Raw genomic sequence first — 13,439 nt, 5'->3', positions numbered from 1 at the left:
ATGACATAATCCAAAATGACCTCACTCTTATTTTAGTTTCTGCCTTAACAGTCTCACAGGGAGGGGAGGTAACACTTTCTCTATCACCAATCTTAGGAAGACATCATTTTATCAAATATTTTTTTGCAAATATTTTGTGGGGTCTTAAGAGAAGGTGTTTAATATTGCAAAGTTGTTGTCATAGATTCTGTTAGGAGATCTAAGCCATTGGCAGCACAGTCAGGTATTTCATCTTACACTGTGTTAGTGTCTCTCGAGTACGAGGGATGTTTTGAACTTGGTGTCAGCCTTGCACTACGAGGAAACCCTAAGGAAATGATGATTACACATAGAAATATGATAGCTCCACCATTAATATTCATGCTCTTTGAAGACATTTGCATCTGTCTGTTTGTTTGTTTCCTGATGTAAAAAAGATGAAAAGACCTGCGGACCTCATGAATTCCGCTGTGAGAATAACAACTGCATCCCGGACCACTGGAGGTGTGACAGCCAGAACGACTGTGGAGACAACTCAGATGAGCAGAACTGCAGTGAGTACGCCTATGTCTGCTGCTCTACTTTCTTAGCTCTCTCCTAGCTTTTAGCAAATTATATATGCTTTTGACGTCGTACAGGCCAACTAGGGTTTGTACGGTCATGAAAATCATGGAAAAGTAAGACAATTTTCAAATTGTATTTTCCAGGCCTGGAGAAGTTTTGGAAAATTATCAATTTGACCAAATTTGAGGGATTTTATGGAAATTCCTTTTATAATTTCTGTTAATGTAATTTATTTAGCCACAGTTATAAAAAAAAATGTTTTATCAATCAAATAAAAATCGACTTATCAGTAAGGATTTGAATAACATTCTTGCGCTGCTCTGTTTGCATGCGTCACCTGCATGTGTGCAAGACAAGTGGGCCGTTGCTAAAGGACAGAGAGACAGCTGGACGTTGCAGCTGATAGAGAACAGACTCATAACTAGGTAGCCAATTCAAAACATATCTTGTACCCTCTAGTTAACTAGCTATTGTTAGCATGTATTCATGTTTTGTTATGTCCCAAAAAACGTTCTATCGACACTCGCGAATAAGGCTATACATACAGTTGAATCGGAAGTTTACATACACCTTAGCCAAATACATTTAAACTCAGTTTTTCACAATTCCTGACATTTAATCCTAGTAAAAATGCCCTGTCTTAGGTCAGTTACTATTGCGTTCTATTGTTTGTACCGATGAACGTGGTACCTTCAGGCGTTTGAAAATTGCTCCCAAGGATGAACCAGACTTGTGGAGGTCTACAAGTTATTTTCTGAGGTCTTGGCTGATTTCTTTAGATTTTCCCATGTGTCAAGCAAAGAGGCACCGAGTTTGAAGGTAGGCCTTGAAATACATCCACAGGTACACCTCCAATTGACTCAAATGATGTCAATTAGCCTAACAGAAGCTTCTAAAGCCATGACATAATTTTCTGGAATTTTCCAAGTTGTTTAAAGGCACAGTCAACTTAGTGTATGTAAACTTCTGACCCACTGGAATTGTGATACAGTGAATTATAAGTGAAATTATCTGTCTGTAAACAATTGCTGGAAAAATTACTTGTAGATGTAGATGCACAAAGTAGATGTCCTAACCGACTTGCCAAAACTATAGTTTGTTAACAAGAAATTTGTGGAGTGGTTGAAAAACGAGTTTTAATGACTCCAACCTAAGTGTGGGTAAACTTCCGACTTCAACTGTATATACTTTTTTTGAATTATTCATATGATTAATTTAAACAAATATTTTAGATGAAACAAACGATTCACTTTGTCATTGTATTAGTTGGGAATCAGTTCAAACGTGGTAAAAAAAAATGTGCCATTCTTTTGGATTATGTGTCTAAAACAATTGTTTTGTAGATACTTCCAGTTGATTTAGGCATCCAAAGTATGGATGCCTAAATTGCAACTCAATAGATGCTAGTCAGCCTGAAAACTAAACTCTTCTAAGGTAGCTAGCTAAGATAAATATTACCAAACTAGAAAAGGTACATTTCCTGAAGATTTGCGGGCTCGCTTTAGCTGAATGAAAAGATTTGTAGTCTATCAAAGCCGTTTGATCTTTGATAGTGAGCTAATTATTGGTGTAGTTGTTGAGAGGCTTCACTGCAAGTACGTTGTATGTTTCGGATATTCAATAAAAAAAAATAAAATGAGCTAATTATTTCAAAAGGCATAACAAGTATTTGGTTACAATGTTATACAGTACATCAAGGGTGGTCAACCATCATCCAGGAGAGCTAATGGGTGTGCAGGCCTTTATTCCAGTTCTCCTGTAGCAAACCACATTTTAGAAATGAGCTCCTCAACCGGACCATGATTAACTGGCTCAGTGTTTGAGCAGGGCTTGATCAAAAGTCTGCACACCCAGTAGCTCTCCAGACTGAGAGTTGACCACATGTGTTTTGTACAGTTACCTAACAGGTGTTCTACTTTGTGGGGGTTAAGTGCCTTGCACAATGACAGGAGGTGGTACATGGGATCAGAGAGCAGCCTACCAGTGTCAATACCACATTACGCTTACTTTTGTATACGTACATAGAGACGCCACCAATTGTTGGTCATGGAAATATGGTTAAACGTCATGGAGAAGTCATGTGTATTTACTCTGCTTATGCACTGCGCAGTTCCATTGGTATTTGGGGACTGTTTAAGGATGAACTGTGTTACTCTGTTTTTCCCTCTTGCTTTGTGTCTTTGTATACTGTACCATTCCTCTGCTAAACTTTGTAAAGTGTTCCCACAATCAAAGTTAAGCAGCTGGTAGCTCAGTGGAGCGCTGTACCTAGCTGTTTATAACTTGGCTATGCCCTCTGAGCATGTTCCCGCTCCAACCTCTTTGGATCTGAAAGAAAGTCAGAGCTCCAGAGAATCCTCTGCTTTGATACCGTCTCTCCTCTGTAATTTTCCCAAGCTCACTTTTTTTTGTTTACATATTCATCACCAACTGCTGGAATAAAGTTTATGTTTACTTATGAAAGGTCTTTGTTAACCCAGTTAGTCCATATCTCATCTCTGCACTATGTACGTGTGCGTGTGCATGCACACAAGCATCCATGTGTGTATTTGCGTTTTATGCTGAGTATGCATCGTTCATTTGATTTATTATATGCTTATTCCCCTTACCTATTGATGTCACTTAAAATGCTAATAAAGTCCAGTCGAGTGTTGAATGGTAAAGAATTAAGCAGGTGTGCCAGCTAGGCTAGCAGACAGCAGAGAGAGAGAGGCTGCAAATCACAATCTGCTGCAGACTGCAGGCTCTGCTGGGACCTTTCCTCTAACTGCAGCTCATAACACTCCCTATAGTCTGTTAACAGTCCATGATAACAGATCAGCTCATAAACACAACTACCTTCACTCCCTACAGTCAGTTAACAGTCCATGATAACAAGGGGATAAGGGGAAAACCCCAGCACTGGAATTTGATGCTGCTTAAATATGGCATAATGTTGTCCTCAGAGACCTAGACATACAGTGTACCTTAATGTGCAGAGTGGAGGTTGCCAGATAGTAGGGCTCAGGAGTATACTGTCTCCCTAAGCTGTCACTATAGCTATGAATGTATTAACATCTTGAAAGCCACTGGCATGCCAACTATCAAGTCCAACAAACGTCTCTGACAAGCCAACAGATGGTTTATACAGTAGGCCTACTGCCAGATGATTAGCATGCAATGCTAAAGAGATATCTCCTGTAAAATGGTCTAGGGGATTCTCTTCTCTTATGACACCTCTTATAAAGACCCATGTGTGTATTTTCTTAGAGGTTGGTTACTTTTCCACGACTATTGTATATGTATCAAAGTGTATATAACCTAGTCTATAACAATAAATAGTCTATAACAGACATCACTTGCTAGGGAGTGCTAGAGCCTTGTAGAAAATGATGAAGATCCAGGTAACGTTGTTTAACAATTCTAATTATCGGTAGGTGGTAGAGCGTATCGTTTTTTGGGGCCAGCTCCTACTTCATTTCTATTTCAAGTATGGTAATGTCCTTGTTCTCTCCTTGACTCAGAGCCATTGACCTGTAACCACAAGGACTTTGCCTGTGCTAACGGGGACTGCATCTCGGCTCGATTCCGCTGCGATGGAGACTATGATTGCCATGATAATTCAGACGAGGTCAGTGATCCTTGTTGTCATTTAACAGCAGCCTTTAAATAGAATGTTATAGCCTGTAAACTGTGTGAATCACAACCTCGTGTCTGTCCACTCTTGAATAATCTGATTTGAGTGAATTGACCCTACCCCATGTTAATTTCTTTATTTTTGAGGGCTAAACATCAATGTATGTTTTAGTTTTTTCTGAAAGGCATGATTATTGAATTGAAAATGCAACAACGGGCTTGATGATTTAATAGCATTATGAAATCCAAATCGTTACATTTTTATTTTTTTATTGGAACACATGAGAGAATAGCCTACTAAGGCTGACAATGTCCTAATAGAGAGACATTTTATGCAAATGTATAAATAATTATGCAAACTGGTTCACTAACTCAAAATACTGCTTTAACTAGCCTTGCATAGGAGTTGTGGACCTGTTTTGCAGAATGTGAATTTTTTAAAAGCATGATCTATTCATGAAAAATTAGACGATCCTTAGAAAATATTCATATCTCCATTGTGGAATGGCTAATTCAAGGTGAAAGGCACGGAATTACCCATTTATTATGCCTTGTAATTTATTGCTCTGTTAAATACCTCCACAGCAATTACAGTATATAGTATGAATAATCCACTCTATGTGCAACTTCTGTTAATCCATTATTGTGTGTGTGGTCCCAATGATGTATTTCTGGGTCAAACTGTATATTTAGTTCACAGAGTATGTAAAAATTTGTCAGCGATGCATGGTTTCTCTTGTAAACAACTACTTTTCTTGCCCCCCCCACAATTCTTACCAAAAACCTAATAAACTGGCAATGAACACTCACTGTAAAGAGTTAACATAGTCTATGAATGCATTATGTATGGGTAAAGAATGTGCTATGAAGTCCTTATGTACTGTAGGTACCCTTCAAATAAAGTATTACCTGATGTTCCTACTGTATAAGAATAAGAGCATATGTGGTGTCAAGTATGAGCCTATTGTAAATGTGAGCTTCTTGTTCTGTACATCTCTCTACAGAAGGGCTGTGAGGCTCGGTGTGCTGAGGACCAGTTTCAGTGTCTCAATAACCTCTGCATCTCCCTCAAGTGGCTCTGTGATGGCCAAGAGGACTGCAAGACAGGAGAGGACGAGAGAAACTGCCAGGGAACAGGTACAGTATACGAGAAAGACTAGACAAGGTCGGAAGGGAACGTTTCCCCAAAACTTTTTAAATGTGAAGTTGAAGTAGTTGTTTAAAAGCTGAGAATCACTACAGAGCTCCTGTGGTAACATTGAGTGTTGTAGTTAATATTCTTTGGTAAAAAACAGGACAAAGATAGTTTTTCTGGACTTTTTAATGGGGTGTAGAGTAAGATGAGGAAATGTTGGTGTGGAGGAGGTTGCTTGACCCTTTACGATAGCTACAAGGTACTCGCAGGAGAAATGCCAAGGCTACTTTCTATGTGACATGTAATGAAATACTGTTTCAATTCTGTAACCAATTAATACATTTTGTATTTATTTATTTATTTATTTGACCTTTCTTTAACTATGCAAGTCAGTTAAGAACACATTCTTATTTACAATGATGGCCTAGGAACAGTGGGTAAACTGCCTTGTTCAGGGGTAGAACCACTGATCTTTACCTTGTCAGCGCGGGGATTCGATCCAGCAATCTTTCGGTTACTGGCCGAACACTAGGCTACCTGCCACCCCAAATAGATACTGCATCAGTACGTGTTTTACCCACAGTAAGTGGGTTGATATTGGCTCATTCCCATTCTAACAGAAAATGCTTTGTATTGTACTGAAGTGCAGCCACTACAGTACAGTAGCTAGCCAGTGTAACCTCATCCGGAGCCCCAGTGGTGATGATTGTGTGGGTGTGTTTCAGACCACTTAATTCAGCAGCAGGCAGCACACAGCATGCCCTAGCCTGAGGGAAGACATCATATTTAGACCTAGTATCTGTCCAATGTCCAGCACTGCTGGTTTGGAAAGAAAGGGCTGTAGCATTTTTTTTTAGCCCTTACACTAGGCTAACATGGAGCATGTAACCTTCTTTATGAGTGTACAGAGCAGGTACAAACCAGCCCCACTCATGCTGTGAATAATGGCTGTTCTATTATTATTTGGTAGAGTGTGTACACTCATAAAGTTCTAGGTCTCTGATCTTTGTGTTTCCAGTGTTCCCCTCCTGCTCCTTAAATGAGTATGTGTGTGCCAGTGGAGGGTGTGTGTCGGCCAGTCTGAGATGTGATGGACAGGACAACTGTCTGGATGGGTCAGATGAGGTGGGTGTGGCTCTGCTTAGTACTCATCTATATCAATCAATCTGTACTTACTTACTGTACCTTTTTTGTTTAAAAAAGTTACAGTAAGTAATGTCCAGTGTAGTAAAAAAAGTGATTTTCTTGTGTTTATATATATTTCCACACTGAGGTTGGAATGATGCTGTGAAATTGTGAAAATAATGATAATGCCCTTTTAGTGTAAGACCAGTATGAAAACGCCACCTGAAACTTCAGCCTGTTTTAGTTGGATAGAGTTTTGGCCTGACTGGTGACATCAGCAGGCGGTACATTAGTTAATAGACAAAAAAGAAAGGTTTAGAACTCTCTATCTGCCAATAAGAGCTAGTTTCAATTTTCCCCTACCCACTCAGACCACTCCCAGACAGTCCTAGCAAAATTCTTGCTTGAGAAATGACTCTTTGCTAAGAATCAATTTTTGTTTCTTTTTAACAATTTGAATTGAAAACAATCACAGTAAGGTACTTAATTGTTAACCACAAATTAGTTGATATTGAGATAAAAACGACTGCATTGGACCTTTAATACGGCAAAGATTATATATACCTATTTGTAAGGATGGTCCCTACATATTTTGGTGTCCAGTGTAAGGTGAATTCCTAACAGTATAGAAAAGGATGTGTGTAAAGTCTCGTCTGTGTTTGACATCTAATACTATATAATGCTGTTTTGTGTTACCATGTTGCCAGGCGGGCTGCGTGAAGGAGTGCAAGGAAGACGAGTTCCTGTGTCTGAATCATGCCCACTGTATCCCACGGAGATGGCGCTGTGACGACATTTTTGACTGTGTGGACCATAGCGATGAGGAGAACTGCAGTCAAGGTACAAAAGGGCTGGACATATTCACTAAACATGCCAGTGTGCTAGAAAACTATTGGTTTTCTATACAGGTCCATCTTCATTTTCTTTTAATATGCAGGCAACATGTCCTACTACAGTAGAGACATGCATTTCAGGTGTTGCGCACACACACACACACACACACACACACACACACACACACACACACACACACACACACACACACACACACACACACACACACACACACACACACACACACACACACACACACACACACACACACACACACACACACACACACACACACACAGTGAGGAAGGCACAAAGCTGAAACATATGCAGCCACTGAATGTTCTAGCTGGACATGTTACCTGTATAAGAAATATAAGAAATATTAAATTGCAACTGGGGACAGAGTTGAGCATGTTCACTGGAACACACTAACACCGAACACATGCCTGCCAATATGGTACACACATTATATTTTCTTCCTTCTCAGCTTAGGTAGAATCAATTGCAGCCCGCCTAGTTTTCACAGTGCAATGAATGTCACGATCAGTGGGGGGTTCGAACTCACACATGGCTAGTAGCGTAGCAACCACAGCTCTAGCCATGTGTTTGTTGTGAAAGGTGTACAACACAATAGTCCTATTCTGGCCAAGCAAAGGGCATTTCTCTAACAAGAACATTCTTTCATTCAGACACTATACTGCTAGCACAATGCTGTTGAATATGAAGTTTTGAAGGAAATGGAACAGACGACCTTGTGAAAGAAAGCCCACGGGCTGTGCTGCTCACCTTCAGTCTGTAATTGCAGGCATCTTCTTCTGCCGTCCCGATGAGTTCATTTGCAACAACACCTTGTGCAAGCTCCACGCATGGGTGTGTGATGGCAAGGACGACTGTGGAGACAACTCAGACGAGGACACAGAGATGTGTGGTGGGTTGAAATAACGTCTCTCACTTAGATGTTTTCTCAAAGGTGTTTGATGGATATTTTATTAGCTACTACTTACATATTTCATGTAAGGTAATATTCATGGTTGAAATGGTGAATTTCAGGCCTCCTGGGTGGCGCAGTGGTCTCGAGCACTAGCTGCGCCACCAGAGTCTCTGGGTACGCGCCCAGGCTCTGTCGCAGCCGGCCGCGACCGGGTGGTCCGTGGGGTGACGCACAATTGGCTTAGCGTCGTCCGGGTTAGGGAGGGTTTGGCCGGTAGGGATATCCTTGTCTCATCGCGCTCCAGCGACTCCTGTGGCAGGCCGGGCGCAGTGCACGCTAACCGAGGGGGGCCAGGTGCACGGTGTTTCCTCCGACACATTGGTGCGGCTGGCTTCCGGGTTGGAGGCGCACTGTGTTAAGAAGCAGTGCAGCTTGGTTGGGTTGTGCTTCGGAGGACGCATGGCTTTCGACCTTCGTCTCTCCCGAGCCCGTACGGGAGTTGTAGCGATGAGACAAGATAGTAATTACTAGTGATTGGATACCACGAAAATTGGGGGGAAAAGGGGTTAAATTTAAAAATATATATTTAAAAAAAAAGAAATGGTGAATTTCTTAAAGAAAATTAATGTATTTTTTATGAAGGAGTTGAATAAACTCTGGTGAATGGACTAGAATGGATTTTGTTGAATGGAGTAGAGTGGACTGTGTTGAATGAACTAAAGTGTATTTGACTGTCTGGAATACTTGTGTTTCTTCTCCCCTCCAGCCAAACTTCATTGTCCCCCCACACGGCCACACCGATGTAGAAATGACCGTGTGTGTCTGCGCCCTGACCAACTGTGTAACAAGGTGGATGACTGTGGGGATAACTCGGACGAGAAGGAATGTGGTGAGTTTATACCAGTTCAAACATTACATTTTTCTTCATTAAGAATGTTGAACTAAGGAGGTTGATTTTCCAATCTAACTTTATTCCTAATTACATCAAAAACTGTGTATTAGTCAAGTTCCTTTAATATCCCTAGAAACTCAAAGCCACATCATTCTTCGAATCTTGGCTACTATCAGCATTTTTATAAAGATATCTCAAAACACCACCCATGCTTTCATGCAAATGCATTTCTTCTCTGTTGCCGATGAGGTCTTTCTATCCGATGTGTGTTTGGGTCCTGTGTGTGTCCCAAAACAGAAATGGTGTCTGGCCGACCCAGGCCGTGTGGGAAGGCAGAGTTCACTTGCAGTACCCAGCGCTGCATCCCAGCCCAGCTGCAGTGTGACCTCTTCAATGACTGTGGGGACGGGGGCTCGGACGAGCAGGACTGCAAGGCCTGTGCGTGTGTGTCACACAGATCAATATCCTGCTGTTTAGATGGAAGTAATAAATGTCACTAGGAAGGAACTGAATGTGTGAGATAATCTAGGGCTCTTCTGCTAGATCCAAGGGTTAAAAGATGTCAGAACATTTATGGTAGTAACATATTTGCTGTGTGTGTTTCTGTCCGGTGAAAGTTGTTCTCTTGGCTTCCACACATCAATGAAGTAACTTTTTGCAAGCATGTACAATGTTTAGGAATGTGTTTTCATGTGCAATCAAAGTGTTGTTTTCAATTGTAGTTTCCCATGGAGACGTATGTGGAAAGAAGTCAAACCCATGTGGGGAGGATGCAATTTGCAATCAGACAAACACAAGTTCAATATGTCTTTGTAAATCTGGCTTTAGGAGAAATCTAAAGACTGGCCAGTGTGAAGGTACCGTATGACCTCTTTCTCTTCACTGTTCAATTGGACAGAATGTTAACTGTAATAATGAAATTCTATAATGTAACTAATGTAACTAATGTGGTTAGATATCATGTATATCATTTAGCTGTGGATGATGAACAATATACATAACATGGCTTTCCAAGTAGGTGTTTATAGTAGCTGACTGCAGGAATGTCCACCAGTGCTGTTGCCAGATAATTGAATGTTAATTTCTCTACCATAAGCCACCAATCTTGAAATTGTTGCATGTTGCGTTTATTTTTGTTCAGTATATATTGTTTTTACCCAATTAGAATATACAATAGATATCCTCACATCGATAGGTTGGGACTATATCAACCATTTTTTATTTGAGAGGTATGCCACCTTAGTAACTGACTGATTTTTCTTTTTTCTCCTCAGAAATCAATGAGTGTCTTGGGTTTGACATGTGTGCTCACTATTGTACAAACACTAAAGGATCCTACAAGTGTACTTGTGACAGGAATTTTAAGGAAATCAATGGAAACTGTATAGTAAAAGGTATGGACCATTTTATTACTGTACTGTATGTGCTAACTGAAGACAATTGAACTATCAAAAACCTTGATGTGTATCTTATACTATGATTGTTTCAATAGAGATGTTATTTTTTGCTAAATGATTTAAAACTTTAGTATAAACTAAGTATAGTATGTATTTCTATAAACTGCTATTAAGGTAACACCCTACTCCCATACAGTACTGTACCCTTAGCACTCTTGTAAATATACTGTCATAGTTATCAGATTTGGAATTTTTGGTATTTTATTAGGATTAAGACTGCAGGATTGTATAAGTAACACTGAATGTATACAAAACCAGCCATTTATACATGTAAGGAGTATAATAACTGAGTCTGCATCTGTTTCTGATGTGACCAATAAGGATTATATTAATAATGGATTAATAATGATTGCCAATATTCACTAACAGCTATTCCACAACTTTCCACTAAAGTGTTAATGTTACGGATGTTTACCCAACTGTGATACACTGCGTTGTGATACATATTCATCTATCCCACTATTCCTACTGATTGGCACCATGGGTAGTAGTAATAATAAATGACTGGTCTTGTTGCTAGGTGATTATGTATTATTATCCTGATCATAAAGGAACGTGTGATATGGCGGTTTCCTGGACACAGATTAAACTTAGTTCTGGAATAAAAAGCACTTTCAATGGAGATTCTCTATGGGACTTGCCTTTTAGTCCAGGACTAGGCTTAATATGTGTCCAGGAAACTACCCCATAATGTGTATATATGAATGATGACTTGATTACATATATTAGAGGATACTTTGCTTCTGTAAATGGAATTATGCTGTCAAATTGTTGTTTAAAACCCCAAATGGAATTGAGCCACTTTTCATTTTCTTTGCATATTAATAACTCAACAACGGGCAGGACCAGAAGATCGAGTGCTCTACATAGCTAATGACACTGAAATCCGAAGTTTTGTGTATCCATTTAACCAGAGCCATGGACACAAATTCCTCACTCGCATCGAGGACAATGCCCGCATTATTGGGATGGATGCTCTGTTACACCAACAAAAGTTTATCTGGGCTACACAGTTTAACCCTGGTGGACTTTTTTACAAAGAAATCCTAGACAAGAGTCAAAGTAACACTAATGTTGGAAACATAGTAAGTATCTCCAAAGGTGTGGTTGGAAAGTCTACTTTACTTTTTAATGTGTTATTGAATGTACGATTTGTACATTAAATATCCATATGCTAATATCGACAGGGTATCTACAGTATTAAGTAGCCCATTACAAGATATGCATGTTTCTTTCTTTTCTAAAGCCATTGACGCTACATTATGTCTTGGTTATTGCATTTGAGGACAATGAATTATAGAATGATTATAGCAATGAGAGCTTGAACACACCAGTGAGCGCTTGAAGATTAAATGTATAACTCATACAGTCACATATCTTATTAATGTGTGTGAGCAAGAGAACAGAACATTAGCAAGGTGCCACGCTTTTTCCAGTTATTGTTTGACCTAAAGTAAGGAATGTCTCGGATGTAATGAATGTCTCGGATGTAGATATGCCTACTGACAAAGTCGGAGAAAGCTAGCACAATGTTTTTAAATAAATTGCATACATCTTTCAATGTCATTTAAAGATACTCTTATTCTAAGACCATGATGTATATTGATCTAAAGTTTGAGTCATTGTTGTCACATTGGAAACATTGCATAATGTATTATGTGATCACACGTAAGACTTCTTACACATTTAGCATAGGCTACTAAACCTTTACTAGAATCAAGTATTGCATTAGACATACCTGTATCACGTTTGATAGTGGTCAGAATAGTGAGTGCATCTAAATAAACCAATGAACAACAGTTCAGTTCAGAAAATTCTTCACATCTGAATGTTAGAAGTTTCAAGTTCATTTGCCATGTGTAATACAAATACCTTGGAAGTCTTCGTCATGTTCACGATTTCATGTTTACAAGCTCTCATTTTCCTTGCAGTGTTCAGACTTCCGTAGACCAAGGGATGTGTCTGCTGACTGGATTACAGGAAATATCTATTGGACAGACCACTCTCGGATGCACTGGTTCAGCTATTACACAGCCCACTGGACTAAGCTCAGATACTCTATAAACGTGGGCCAGCTCAGAGGGCCAAATTGCACCCGTCTGATAACTGACATTGCAGGAGAGCCGTACGCCATTGCTGTCAACCCAGCACGAGGGTAAGAGCATTCTTTTCAGACCATGTCAAATTTCATCATTATGTTTTCACTTTATACTTTTAGCTTTGTCATTATTTTGGAACTCTGCCAGAGGAAGACAGCAGTGCAATTTTTAAAGATTCATCCAAGATTGTATCCAAGATTTTGATTTTTTAAAGCTTTAATTATAGACAAGGATTCCAGGGATTCTTGTAGACAGTAATGTGTTTAATCCCGTTATCCATGAAGACCAGGGGCCTCATTATCAATGGTGCTTTTTATCCTGCAAAAGTTTTTTTTCACTTGAAAAATAGTTGTTTAATAGGCAAAATTACACATTTTGTTAACATCTGACTCCAGAGTGATCTGTTCTTGCAATTTGTAGTCTATGATATTTCAGATTTTGATATAATAATTTTTCACGTAGTATTTTGGATGTAGTGAGATACTTTTTAAAATTAACTTTAGTTAAGTAAACTATGTTTTTCTAAGGGTAGCTTCCAGTGTGAAGTAATTGGTAGCTTGCTTATATTTTCAGAGTAGCTTCCCCAACACTGACCATGCGTACGCACAACTTCTAGAAGGTTGATCAACTCTATTGCAAGCAAATATGCTTATTGTTTGTTTGGAGGAAATGGGAGCTGTTTGTTGCACAGGAATTATAATAATGGTAGGCTAATAAAAAAATATAGACCTAATGATTAAACAGATGCATTTGCCATTGGTAAGGAGATTGCATAGCAGCATGTTGTCTAATGTATTATTATTTCACT

General features: G+C 39.4%; 1 protein-coding gene across 6 annotated transcripts in view; it reads left to right on the top strand.

Annotated features, from left to right (window-relative positions):
- LOC129821085 (low-density lipoprotein receptor-related protein 1B-like) overlaps positions 1-13,439 on the top strand; it is a 458,866-nt gene that overhangs the window by 423,845 nt on the left and 21,582 nt on the right. For 5 of the 6 annotated variants that reach the window (XM_055878362.1, XM_055878363.1, XM_055878360.1 and 2 more), the window contains 12 exons: positions 417-533; positions 4,047-4,153; positions 5,163-5,295; positions 6,312-6,418; positions 7,126-7,258; positions 8,058-8,180; positions 8,950-9,072; positions 9,373-9,513; positions 9,798-9,932; positions 10,350-10,469; positions 11,376-11,617; positions 12,464-12,687. In XM_055878362.1, coding sequence (XP_055734337.1) covers positions 417-533; positions 4,047-4,153; positions 5,163-5,295; positions 6,312-6,418; positions 7,126-7,258; positions 8,058-8,180; positions 8,950-9,072; positions 9,373-9,513; positions 9,798-9,932; positions 10,350-10,469; positions 11,376-11,617; positions 12,464-12,687 — 1,705 coding nt within the window. Of the gene's footprint in view, positions 1-416; positions 534-4,046; positions 4,154-5,162; positions 5,296-6,311; positions 6,419-7,125; positions 7,259-8,057; positions 8,181-8,949; positions 9,073-9,372; positions 9,514-9,797; positions 9,933-10,349; positions 10,470-11,375; positions 11,618-12,463; positions 12,688-13,439 lie in introns of those variants that run through there. The other variant, XR_008754267.1, reaches the window with a different exon arrangement.

The sequence above is a fragment of the Salvelinus fontinalis genome, chromosome 23, assembly GCF_029448725.1.
Source record: "Salvelinus fontinalis isolate EN_2023a chromosome 23, ASM2944872v1, whole genome shotgun sequence".
NCBI lineage: Eukaryota > Metazoa > Chordata > Actinopteri > Salmoniformes > Salmonidae > Salvelinus > Salvelinus fontinalis.
Note: the sequence above shows the minus strand (reverse complement) of the source record. Positions and strands in the feature narration are given on the sequence as shown.